General features: G+C 28.9%; 1 protein-coding gene across 2 annotated transcripts in view; it reads right to left on the minus strand.

Moving 5' to 3' along the window:
* Positions 1 to 13,678, minus strand: part of LOC119616477 (protein fuzzy homolog) — a 194,305-nt gene that overhangs the window by 93,773 nt on the left and 86,854 nt on the right. The window contains exon 4 of one of the 2 annotated variants that reach the window (XM_037972838.1): positions 3,095 to 3,781. The exons of the other annotated variant lie outside the window; for it this stretch is intronic. Coding sequence (XP_037828766.1) covers positions 3,427 to 3,781 — 355 coding nt within the window. The 3' untranslated portion in view covers positions 3,095 to 3,426. Of the gene's footprint in view, positions 1 to 3,094; positions 3,782 to 13,678 lie in introns of those variants that run through there. 2 annotated transcript variants of the gene reach the window in all.

Below are 13,678 nucleotides of genomic sequence, written 5' to 3' on the forward strand. Positions count from 1 at the left end.
ATGCAGAGCTTTCCTTAATATTTGGTACTTATTTCGACTGAGACCCAGTTCCAACATAAGCGCTATTGCTTCCTCTTCAGTAAAATTTGATTGTGATGTTGGTGTTGGTATACTTTCCACAATTCGCTTAAGTCGTTTTGGTGATGCATTAGGAAGAATAGTTGCAATATGTACGGCATCCATAGGTTGGTTTTCCTTTTTCAGCATTTCGTTAAATGTATCAGCAATTTCCTCATTTGAGATTGAAAAAAGTTTTTGTGTGACCCTCTTTTTTTACCTTGAACATAAGTCTTCGTATGACTTGCAAGGCGCTCCTGTCGATGTGTTGTAAGTTGAGATTTCCGTAGTAGTTTCCATCCAACTACAAAATTTTAATCGAAATTTCTTTTGATTTCCATCCACAGACTTACTTTTTACATCAACAAGTTTTAAAAAGTTTTCAATTTTTGATATGCTAGTTTTGTCTACTTTTCTACTATATGTAGTTTTTATGTAATTTGAAATGTCTTCAATTCTTTCTGGCCCTTTTGAAGATACACTCCATAAAACGGAACACAACTCTTCGTACTTTAATGTAATCTTCATTGTAGATTTATTAAATATGGTACTTAAAATCTGAGAAGTTTACTTATACACCAATTCTTGTCATTTCCGATACAGGTAAAAAGTAAAAAATTACGAATTGTCTACCTATTAACATTTAGGACTATATTACTATAACCTGTAATTCAGTCATTGATATTTCTTATTAGTGAATGAATCGAAATTATCATTACCTGTATATTTTTACCTACATGATCATAAACGAAACAGAACGAAATGATCTGTCGAAAAAATTTAGGTAAAAAATAGTTATAAATTTCTGAAAATTTAACCATAATAGGACCTTTCAATTATAAGGATAAGCAAACAAATAGAAAATAGGTAAATATAAGATTTAAATATGTTCTGTCATATTTAATACTAAAATATAAAAAATATGAAAGTAAAGGATACAGGTTTAAATGAACATATTTTTGAATGTAATTGAGATATTGGCTTACAATTTTTTGTAAAGGGTCGAGAATTTCTATATCTAACTAAAAATTATATTAAGGGATAAATATGGACTAAATTGTTGTAGCTATCTGCGACCCTATTAAAATTTTGATATAAATCATAGTTTTAGAAATTAAACAAATATGTAATATATGACAAAATCTTTATTTATGAACAAAACTCAATGAAATTTTCAACGCTTGTTAAATTTGTCATTTCAAATAAGAAAATGCAAAAAAAAAATTGAAAAGGTCAAAGGGCATCCCGCAATTCCCAAAAATAGGAATGAAAATCCCAAAATGGGATTTTTTACTTTTTTGCCCATAGGGTCCACATTTCTTTCAGGGCTGGGAAAATACTTTTGGAGTAAATAGAAAACATATTGAGGTTTCCAAAACTGCTTTCAGTTTTCTGATCCCAGCTTTGGGATTTTAGAACATGTCGCCCAAAGTTGAAGTTTTTATAAAAAATAGGTCATATTCGGAAGGACGCAGTGGCAACATTTTCAAAAAATAGGACAAGTTTTTTACGCCAAAGCGTTCTGCGTAAAGATACCTTTTAGAAAACTATAAAATTGTTATATGTTCTTAAAGAAAATTTTATTTTATTAATAAAAGACTTAAGACACATTTTTGGCAAAAAAACGGCAAAAATCTAAAAATTTTTGAATTTTTAAATTAAAAAACGTATATTTTTGGATCTGTAAATGATATTTATCTGAAATTTTTTGTATATTATTGGAAATTTTGTTGTCTTACTAACATTCCAACAGTCCATTTGGTCCAAAATTACGCCCGGTATTCAAAAAAAGGCGGACCAAGGTATGGTAAATTTTGTATCACTAAATTTTTAAATGCCTATAACTCGGATATTATAAGTGATAAGTAGTATGTCCAAGATCTCGTCGAGCGCTTTCAGAAAATATAAAAATCTTTGTATTTGGGTGAAAAACAAAAAAATGGCACGAGTTTAAAAATTTTACATGTCGTAGGTACCCTACTTTGAGCCGCCACAGCGCCGTCCCTGGGGCATCTGCAGGGTTCATCTTCAAAACTTAAACTCGAATACTCCTTGGCTACGCTCACGTCAAATTTTATACCGATCGGATCAGCCGTTTAGAAATGCCAGATTTATTTCCAAAAAATTTCGATTCTGCCCCACTGTGCAACGCAATTTATATGTAGTATATAAACAAATTGTTTAATAATGAAACCCAAAGTATATTAATAAAGTAGCGACATCCCTTTACAAAATCAATAAGTGGTAATTTCAAAAAATTTCGAACAAAAAAGTAGGATTTTGAACATGTTTAAAGTTCATATTTTTTTTTTTTTTTTGATTTTTTTCAACAAGCATTAAATGTAACATCGTATATTTACTAAACTGTTTATCCGATCGTTTAATCGTTTTAGTTCCCAATTAAAGCCTATGTCTTGTAGTTTGATAATATTCAAGATATTTAAAAATTTAAAGTTTTATTTGTTGATGAACACAAAAATAAATTTAAAATTTTGAAACAAAAATTAAATTGTTCATGAACAAAAAAATAAAATTTTTGAAATTTATATGGAAATGATGTGGATTATTTTACTAAAAGTTGATTTACTTGAGATCCCCTCATTGTCCTATTCTGAAATTTTTATATTTTATTGAAAACACTATAAGCAATCTTATGTGAAGGAATAAAGAAAACATAAGGTGCCTTTTTTGAGATATCCTTGACTAAGATGTTGTTTGATGTCATGATTCAAACCCTAAAACAGAAATATTTTAAATAAAATATTTTCAAACTGCAAGACATAATTAGGAACTAAAACGATAAATATTTTAGAAAATATACGATGTCAAATTTAATACTTGTTGAAATCTTAAAAAATTTGAACTTTGAACCTTAATAAAATCTAAACCGTAATTTTATTTTATTTATTTGAAGTCTATGGAAATACAATCCTTACAGACTATTTAGATATAGATACATACATATAATAATAAAATTGTTATATAAATTTGTTATACAGGAATCAGAATGGAATTGTATAAAGAAAAGAATTTGTAGTAGTAGAATTAATTGTTATAGTAAAATATTATATCTCTACTAATAATATCCACGCTTTTATTAAAATCTATAATATGATATAGGTTATTAAATTCAATACAAATACGGCGGAATGGAACTGAATTCGCATAATTAGAACGAAAATATTTTACAATCAAAAACTGGTAATATCTCGATGGACGCTGAGGTATGTTTATATTGATTTTACTAATAAGAAGCTCAGAATGTAGTTTTCCATTGATGAGATTGATTAAAAAGGTTATGTTGAGCATTTTTCTTCGACTGTGGAGTGTAGGAAGCTTAATTAAGGCAAGACGACTTTTATATGGAGGTTATCTGACATTAATATTCCATCCAAGTCCACGGAGGCAAAATAGAAGAAACTGCTTTTGGACAGATTCGATCGAATTGGACTGTACATTGTATGTCGGATCCCATATAACAGAACCATATTCGAGAATTGGTCTAACAAGAGTTGTGTATAATTGTTTTGTTGTATATGGATCAGAAAACTCCTTTGCCCAGCGTTTTATAAAGCCCAGTACACCAGTTGCTTTATTTATTGTCCTCGATATATGATCACGAAAGTCTAATCGTCTGTCCAATAAAATACCAAGATCGTTAAATGTATGAACCATATCCAGTCGCATATCATTCATCAAATAGTAACCATTTTTAGGAAGCGATCTAGAAAAAACCATATATTTGCATTTTTTATTATTAAGGTCCATTAAGTTGTTTTTGCAACAAACAGTGAAGAAGTTAATGTCGATTTGAAGGAGAGATTGGTCGTGTTGGTCACTAAATGAAAGTAGCAATTTAACATTATCAGCATACATTAAGCATTTTGTATATTGGAGCGATAAGGGAAGATCATTAATGAAAAGCGCGAATAAGAGAGGGCCTAAATGGCTGCCTTGAGGTACACCATAGGGAACATTAATAGCAGTAGAAAGAGTATCATGAAATTTTACACATTGTTTACGGCCAGTTAAGTAAGATTCAGTCCATTTTAGTAGTGAGTTACAGAATCCCATTCGATGTAGTTTAAAAATAAGCAATTTGTGATTAACTCTATCAAACGCTTTACTAAAATCGGTATATATTGCATCAGTTTGTTTACCATTGACAAAACCTTCATTGACAAAAGTTGTCAGATCAAGTAGATTTGTGATCGTAGAACGCGATTTACGAAAATCGTGTTGATGACCAGTAATTATAGATGATACTTGATGGGATAATACATCTGTAATAATTTTTTCAAATAATTTCGGAATAGAGCTTAACTTTGAAATGCCTCTATAATTAGAAACTTGAGACCTGGTACCAGACTTGAATAAAGGTATGATGAATGAATCTTTCCAGAATTCAAGAAAATAAGTCAATTCTATAGACTTATTGAAGAGATATGTCAAATATATAGTACATGAGAACATCGTTTTAAAATACAGCTTGGAACTCCATCTGGTCCTGTAGCATATGACAATTTAATATTTAAAAGACTTTTCAGAACAGTATCTTCAGCAATAGAAGAAAAATTAACTGTTGTTTCGGGGAGACTATATGGGTATTGGATATTGTTGTTAAATTCAGTCGATGAGTAAGTTGTGGAGAAAAAATCAGCAAACATATTACTTATCGCAGCAACATCAGTAGTTATAACATCATTAAATTTCATTGTAGTTGGAAAATCGAGAGATCTCCTTTTCGAATTAACAAATGCGTAGAAAGATTTAGGATTATCCCTTAAATTATACTTCATTTTGCATAAATTTAAATTATACTTCATTTTGCATAAATAATTATTGTAGGCTAAGCGATTATTCTTATTAAATTCTGATCTTGCAATAGAATAGTTAATGTAGTTAATTCATGAACCATGAGATTTGTATTTCTTATACATTTTGTTTCTTCTATTTTTAAGGAATGAAAGACGTTTGGTATTCCACGGAGGACCATTAATATTTTTAGGAGTTTTTATTGGAATAGATTGTGAAAAACATTTGAGTAAGATCTTGTAAAAAGATTTTATCATATCATCCAAATTATTATTGTGTAGGGCAAAAATATCAATCCATTTGACTCCAGATAAAGCATCAATGAGTTTTTTGTAATTTGTTTGTTTGAAACAAAAGATTTTATCAACGGTTCGAATTTTATTACCAATTGAGTATGGGCAATTATATTCGATTTTAAGTGTTGGATGATATCGATCTTCAGGATTAGAAATTGGGGATGTTCTTGAAACACAATAATCAGCTGGTTCACAGACAAAGACTAAGTCAAGTAATTTTTCATAATAATTTTCAACATTGTTTATTTGGAAAAGGCAGTTACTGGATAATCCATTGATAAAATCAGCCATTATTTCATTTGAAAATAATGGCAACAGGCAGTTATTGTCACTATCATATGTCCAGGATATTGACGGAATATTGAAATCACCAATCAGAATTAAAGAATCAGAAGATTGCATTTTGGTTAAAATTTCATCAACAACTTTCCCATGCTCCTCATAAACTTCGATAGGAGATTTAGGGGGAATGTAAGAGCAAATAATATAATATTTTGTTTATCATGTTCACTTGCACACATAGAATTTCTACATTGACGGGTTTTTTTTAAACTACTTCGTCAGCAGAAAAGTTATAAACTACAGCAATCAGGACACCACCACTCTTGCTATGACCTTTGTTTCTATCACGTCTGAAAATCTGATAGTTTGTACATAGAATTTCGGAGTTAAAAATATTATTATGGAGCCAGCTTTCAGTGAAAGCGATAATATGTTGGTTGAAGCAAAAACTATCTGCATAAAGAGATGATAATTTTGTATTTAGACCTCTAACATTTTGGTAAATAATTGTGATGATGTTAACAGGAGCGTTAATTAGTTTTTTGATGCAGAAATTGAAGTATTAGGAAGATACGCTATATCATTCTTTGGATTTTCTTTGTAGATATATTCACGCACTATGGAGTTAGATGGCCAAAATTCTTTCTTTATAATTGACATTCACAGCCTAGTTTAGAAATTATATAATTAGAAACCTCATCGACAGATGTTTCAGATGCTAAACGATCAACAAAAATAGCATTTTTCATGCTAGTAGACGGCAATGTAATAGTATTGGTAACATCATCGTTAAAAGCTGCAGGAGAATCAGATGGTTTTGAGGCGAGTCGTTTTGAAGTCCTCTTACGTTTTGGAGATGAAATACCAGACTTACAAAGTTTATCCAATGAATAAAGCTTTCAAACATTTGCTCATAATTTTGAATCATTGTTGAAAGAACCATAAATTCATTTTTAATGTCATTAAATTTATCACGATTAGATTTCACAAACTGAAAAAAGTCCGTATCTATCTTTCTACAGTTACTACACCACCAACGTAATCCATAATTTCCATTAATATCATCAGCAACATGTACAGGAATTAACAAGCATTTAGAATGATATATACGATTGTATATCCAACAAGCTATCATATTATCATTATTATCGGAATTAGAACAGAATGAATGGGAACAAATCATTTTAAATTTATTTATTTTTTAATTTATTAATTTAACTATCGCGGGATTTAATATTGTGTAATTGGGAATGGAATATATTTATATCGACTGGCAGCACTGTTACGTCGTGGTTTATTTATAATATATCAGCTGATTTTTATTTTGTTTTTGTAATATATAAAGAAGTTTGTTATGTTACTCAGAGAGGGATATTGATCTTATTTTATTTTATTTTCACAGTTCTATTTCTTATTATGTTGTTATTGTTTCAATTCACACAGTCTACTTTATTTTAGTACTTTTCCCGACAATAATTAAGACAAAAAAATTTAAAACAAGAATATTGTAATTATAAGTTGAGTATGACATAAAACAATGAAAATTACAATAACTGTGGTATTAAATTAGTGATGAATTTGGAAATTTTGATGAACTTTAAACTTCGTATTGATACAAAGAATGTGTGTACCAAGTTTTATCAAATTCGGAAAGGGTAAGGTACAAAACCTGTTCGAAAATTTGTTAATGCCCCTAAGAATAAGTATATGTATGTATGTATGTATGTATGTATGTATGTATGTATGTATGTATGTATGTATGTATGTATGTATGTATGTATGTATGTATGTATGTATGTATGTATGTATGTATGTATGTATATAAAATAACTAATAACACTAGGTAACAACGATTTTGTTTAGGATATAAAACCTGTATGGTTTTCTTTGTTTAGGACGTCTAAGACCAGAAAAAGTATTTAAATAATCTAGGATGTCAAATCTTTTAATTATTAAGAAAAAATGCTGAAAAAGGGTTCGGAAGAAAAAATTTTATATTTATAGTTTTAGTTATTTTTTATATAAACAATTTTATGGGTCTTATTCACAACACTTTAGCAGATGTATTCTTATCGCAAAAATATTGAAAATTCAGTTGAAATAATCTTAAATCTTGGTGAATAGATGTCAGGTTTATTACTCATACTTAAAGAGCTTTTAGGAAACAATATAAATGTTGATGTAACAAATGAATTAAGATCGTATTCCGAAAATAAAACCGATACACGATAATAAAATTTAAGCATAAATATAATAAATGAGCAAATTTTGGTAAAACGTGTTGTGTTGGTGCGTATGTAAGATTCGGCATTCCCGAACTTTTACCTGTTTTTACATGCTCATACATTTTTATTTTATTGTATATTTTAAATTTTAATGATTTTTTTTTTAAATCTTTTTGGAAGATGTTAGCCTTTTTAGGATGTAGTCACTTCATTGTAGTGACACCAAATTTTTAACAAAACAACGCTCTTTTAGCTTATTTTTTCAAACATTTTTTACAATTATTACACAATAATATTTAAAATAATTCACTTCTTAATTTAATTTACAGTGTAAATTATAAATTACAATAAACATATGCAAAAAAAATTTTGTGAGAATTTCTTAAAATTTCACAAAACATCTCAAAACTAAATTTTTTCAGTTCTCTAAGTTAGAGTTTTATTTTCGGAATACGATCTTAATGGTTTGGATCACGGACCGAGCTCTAAGAAGGATGTTTTAAAACAAATAATTTTTTCGAATGTATCATAATACTAAAATGTTTTAATAATTTATTGAGAATAAATTTATTTTCTGAAAGAGGATTTATATAGAGGAGAAATTACAAACTTGCGTATATGAATATAACCCTCATAATTCATTTGTCATATTAACATTTATATTGTTTCCTAAAAGCTCTTGGAAGTATGAGTAATAAACCTGACATCTATTCACCGAGATTTAAGATTATTTCAACTGAATTTTCAATATTTTTGCAATAAGAATACCTTTGCTAAAGTGTTGTGAATAAGACCCATAAAATTGTTTATATAAAAAATAACTAAAACTATAAATATAAAATTTTTCCTTTCGAATTTAACCCTTTTTTTAGCATTTTTTAATAAATAATTAAAAGATTTGACGTTCTAGATTTTTTTAATACATACTTTTTCTGGTCTTAGACGTCCTAAACAAAGAAAACCATATAGGTTTTATATCCTAAACAAAATCGTTGTTATCTAGTGTTATTAGTTACTTAAAACATACATATGTATGTATATACTTATTCTTTGTAACAATACGAAGTTTAAAGTTCTCCAAAATTTCCAAATTCATTACGGTTTAGATTTTATCAAGGTTCAAAATTCAAATTTTTTAAGATTTTTTTCAACCAGCATTAAATTTGACATCGTATATTTTCTAAAATATTTATCGTTTTAGTTCCTAATTAAAACCTATGTCTTGTAGTTTGAAAATATTTTATTTAAAATATTTCAGTTTTAACGTAAGGACATCAAACAACGTCCTTTAATCAAGGATATCTCGAAAAGTGTAGATTTTCTTTATTCCTTCATATAAGATTGCCTATAGTGTTTTCAATAAAAGTTCAGAATGAAACAATGGGGCATCAAGTAAATCAACTTTTAGTAAAATAATCCACATTATTTCCATACAAATTTCAAAAATTTTAATTTTTTGTTCATAAACAATTTAATTTTTGTTTCAAATTCTTAAACTTTTTTGTCATCATCAAATAAAACATTAAATTTTTAAATATCTTGAATATTATCAAACTACAAGACATAGGCTTTAATTGGGAACTAAAACGATTAAAATCGGATTAACAGTTCAGAAAATATACTATGTAAAATTTAATGCTTGTTGAAAAAAATCCAAAAAAATATGATCTTTAAACATCGATAAAATCTGGACCGTAACGAATTTGAAAATTTTGGAGAACTTTAAATTCCGTATTTACATGAAGAATGTGTGTACCGAATTTCATCGAAATCGGGGAGGATCATGTTCAAAATCCTACTTTTTTGTTCGATTTTTTTTTAAATTACCCCTTATTGATTTTGTAAAGGAATATTTATATAGGCAAGGTCAAATCATGGACCAATTTGAAATAGTTTTTTGCATTTTCGTTGAATTATGTGAAAAATTGCGACCTGTACATTATACCTGGACAGCCAGTCGCACAGACGGGTAAACATGGCTTAATGGACTTTTAAAAACTTGATTTGAATTTAACACTTTTTTCAACGAATTTGGACTTTTTTGACCGCCATTTTGCACTTTATTCTGAGGGAGTTCTGGCAACACTGCTTGCGAGGAACTCTGCTTTTTTCGTTCCGAAATATTCGTCGCTCGCCCCAATTGTTCGTATAGGATAAAAGTCTACACAAGGAAACTTTTTTTGGGAAACTTTTCAATTTGTGTGTGAGAAAAAGAGAATGAAATATCAATCATCTCTCTCGCGGTACGGAGTTTCTCGTACTTGGAAACTTGTTTTTTTTTTGTTATTCTTCTTATTCGTACAAAAACAAATCAATGCAATTAACAAGTAGTTTCTGAAACAAACGTTTCTATATGCAGATATTAAGGAAACTTTAAATGAGAATTAAAAAAAAGTTTCTCAACTAAAGCTTCCAGGACATACAATTCTACAACAAAAGTTTCGTAGTGTGGATCGCCACTAGGCTGTAATAGCGCAGAAAGAATTAATAACTGTTTTACCTATCCACTGTATTACCACCCTCAAACAAATATGCATCAAAGTAAAAAACAACAATAACAAATAAATATTTATATGATTTCTAGTGTAAGTCGCATTTTGTATCGACTTGTATCTCTGTACACATTTCACACATAACATACACACAAACAAATAAAAGCTGTATTAGCGCTGAAAGAAATATTAATGTTTTACCTATCCACCAGGGTGCACTCATAATGTGAAGTTAATTCAACAGCTGATCACTGAATATACCCTACGCCACTACAGTAGGGAGGGTATTACGTGTTTTTGCTGATGTTTGTAAAAGTATACCATCGGCTCAGAATCACTCTCTGAATCAATTAAGCTATGTCCGTCTGTCCATGTAAACCTTGTGCAATTTTAAAGATAATTTGATGAAATTTGCCACATGCTCTTCTTTTGACCCATGAACGCTATTGAAAATGGTTGAAATCGGTCCATTATTTCGCCTAGCCCTCATACAACCGTACCCCCTGAAAAGGCCTTTTGAGTTTATAATTATGTTAAATGTTGTAGAATCTATACGAAAATCTGCAAATTTAGTGTGCAGGCCTTTAATAGATATTTTCTTTACGATTTTCAATTTAGTCACATTTCTATGAACATCATTATACTATATTTTGTATACGCAAATAGTGGAGAATTACATGGTATTATTAGTTCCCAATATTGATTGATAAAAAATAATATGTAATTTGTATTTTTACTACTAGTTGAAATTTTGTAATTTATAATAATAAAACTTATTTTTGTTACTTTAATTGATAACACTGTATGTAAAATTTCAACTTTCAAAAAGACACAGAAAAACATAATTTTGGATCGTAGAATCTAGTGGCATACTCCGTTTTGAAAAGTTGGGTCAAAATCGGGAGATATTGCATTTTAAAGTTTAAATTGTTTCTGAAGTAATTTTCGATTATTTAAATTTAAAAAACAAAACTCTTACGCATAGAAAAGTAAATAAATACATGAAACTAGAGTCCATTTGAATTATTATGCATATATATTTAGTTTTTCATAATTAGTTCCTATGTCTATGCGTGAAAACTTTTTTCAAAATTTAAAATTTGAAATAATCACCTCAAGTTCATACTTTAATACGCCATCTCTCCCGATTTTGACCCAACTTTTCAAAACGGAATATGCCACTAGATTCTACGACCCAAAATTATGTTTAGGTGTCTGGACGTTTTTCTGTTTCTTTTTGACATACTTACAGTGTAATAAGTGTATTTTTTAATAAGTTGCAATTTAAAACTGAATTCTAATAAAATTGGTGGATTTTTTTTGACAGAATGTTCGACAGAATTATTGAAGATTTGGATCCCGAAGATATCTGGGGTCTTCAGAAAATTGATTTCAACAGACAGACGGATATGGCTTTATCGATTCCGAAATCTATACACAGAGGAAACAGTTTCGTTGTGGCAACCGAATTTGTTGCCAATCGAATTTGGTCGGTTACGACAACTATCACATCAATCAATTGTAATAGCCGAATATTTCAATACAAAGTACCGAATAATTTATATAGACTAACCGAAAATATTGGTTAACATAACTCCAAATGGTATTAAAAAATTCGATTATAGTAATGGAATCATGGTATTTTTTTTTTTATTTTCGTATTTTTAAATAACATTTTTAGATAACATTTGACAAGAATTTTACCCAGGAAAATATTGTGTGCTTGTGAACGTACTCCAATCTTTTCCAGCTTCAAACTTTTCTTGACATTAAAATGTATCCATACTTCATGTTTAATGGATGGAATATATATATATATATGTATTTCCAATGTTCTCCAATTGCAAACTAGCCTTTTATGTGGCTGATGAAATGTAGCTAAAGGAGAAATCAGCAAATATGTTACATTCAAATGCATTTTGAATATTTAGATAGAAACTTACCCTTATTGTACAAATATTTTATATAAATTGTTGAAATTTTATAAATTTTATTTTTGTTATTTTTATTTTGAAAATGTCAAATTATTATTAAAACTTTGATTCGATTGAGACAAAAGTATTTAGTGTTGCTGTATCCGAATATTACAATTGTCTACAAAACATTGATGGTTACAGAAACTGAAATATACTCATAACAGATATTTTGATTGTAGTAATCGAAATGTTAGTTATTAAAACATATCTTTTTAAAATCCAGTTGATTGTCTCTACTGATATATCCAAGTAGTATAACAACAGCACATATTGATTGAGAACACTTTCTTGATAATTACTGGAACTGTAATTCTTTTATAGATATGAATTTTTAATTGTAAATATAGAAATTCGTTTATATTTATAATATTTTAATAATCGCAATAATTTACTGTATTAGTAACCAATTTCCAACTCTTCTTTTTTCTGTGTGTAAGGATCCAGAATATATGTATATCGTCCCTCTTTTGAATTTTAGTACTATGTGGATTTTTCGAATTTTTTTTTATTGTTGCAATTTGTAGCTCTACTGGTTATACTCATGTTTACAAAAGCATTTATCATTTGTTTATTGGTTTAGGATTTAGCAAGAGTACCTATGTGATTTCCATATATTAAATTCTCTAACAAAAAGTTCTATGTGTTTCAAATTATATTGATTTAAATAATAAAACCGCCATAATATTTTATTTGCCTTTTGGGGCAATCGAAATTCTAAGATAAATTATTTAATAGGAATTAAATTAATATTTTCTGCTAATTTATGCAGGAAAAGTAATCACAATTCCTTTATTAGTATTAATTTAATTGATATTTTTAAGTAGCACTGCTAAGGAAATTTATAAAGATATATGCAAAGATTTGATACTCATTGGGACCACGACTTTTAGTTCTTTATTTAATTTGTCTAAATGATGCCGAATACCTGTTTTAATATTGCCGTTCGAAATTCTTCATTTTGGCCAATTTGTCCACTAATTTGGATAGATTGCATTTACAAAGGTAAATATCGCTGATGTTATGGATGTAACGCTAACATCCGATGCATGGTATTAATATTGGTTATATATACCCTTTAAAGTCCCTAAGCCCAAATTTCGAACGAAATCTTAAAATCTGTACATAGGTTAGGTTAGGTTAGGTTTTTCAGACTGCTTACTAACACGAGTAAGTCTATACTTGGGTCCTATTTGGTCCCTTTGTAACGTCTGTAAAGAGAAAATATAAGGGAAAACATTTGGAAGGGGAAGAGTAGTGATAAAGAAAGTAGTGAAGAAACAGATATAGAAAGTAGAATGATGAGTATAGAATAGCGAAGAAGTTAAGACTCTGTTACCAGAAAAATCATAGTGTGTATTTAGTTACACACCCACTTCGACAATTTCAAGAATGCTAGTATACACTCAGGTTGGATAGCTGACAGATCAGATAGATCAGAAAAGTGAGACGAACCCAGCGCCTGATGACGGAGCGATTCCAGGGCCGGGCAGTTACACAGAAAATGAGTAATAGTTTCCTCTTCTTCTTCATTTTGA

This window comes from Lucilia sericata, unplaced genomic scaffold (genome assembly GCF_015586225.1).
Source record: "Lucilia sericata isolate MDLA Ls3-8-SP2 unplaced genomic scaffold, ASM1558622v1 Contig000074F_arrow, whole genome shotgun sequence".
NCBI lineage: Eukaryota > Metazoa > Arthropoda > Insecta > Diptera > Calliphoridae > Lucilia > Lucilia sericata.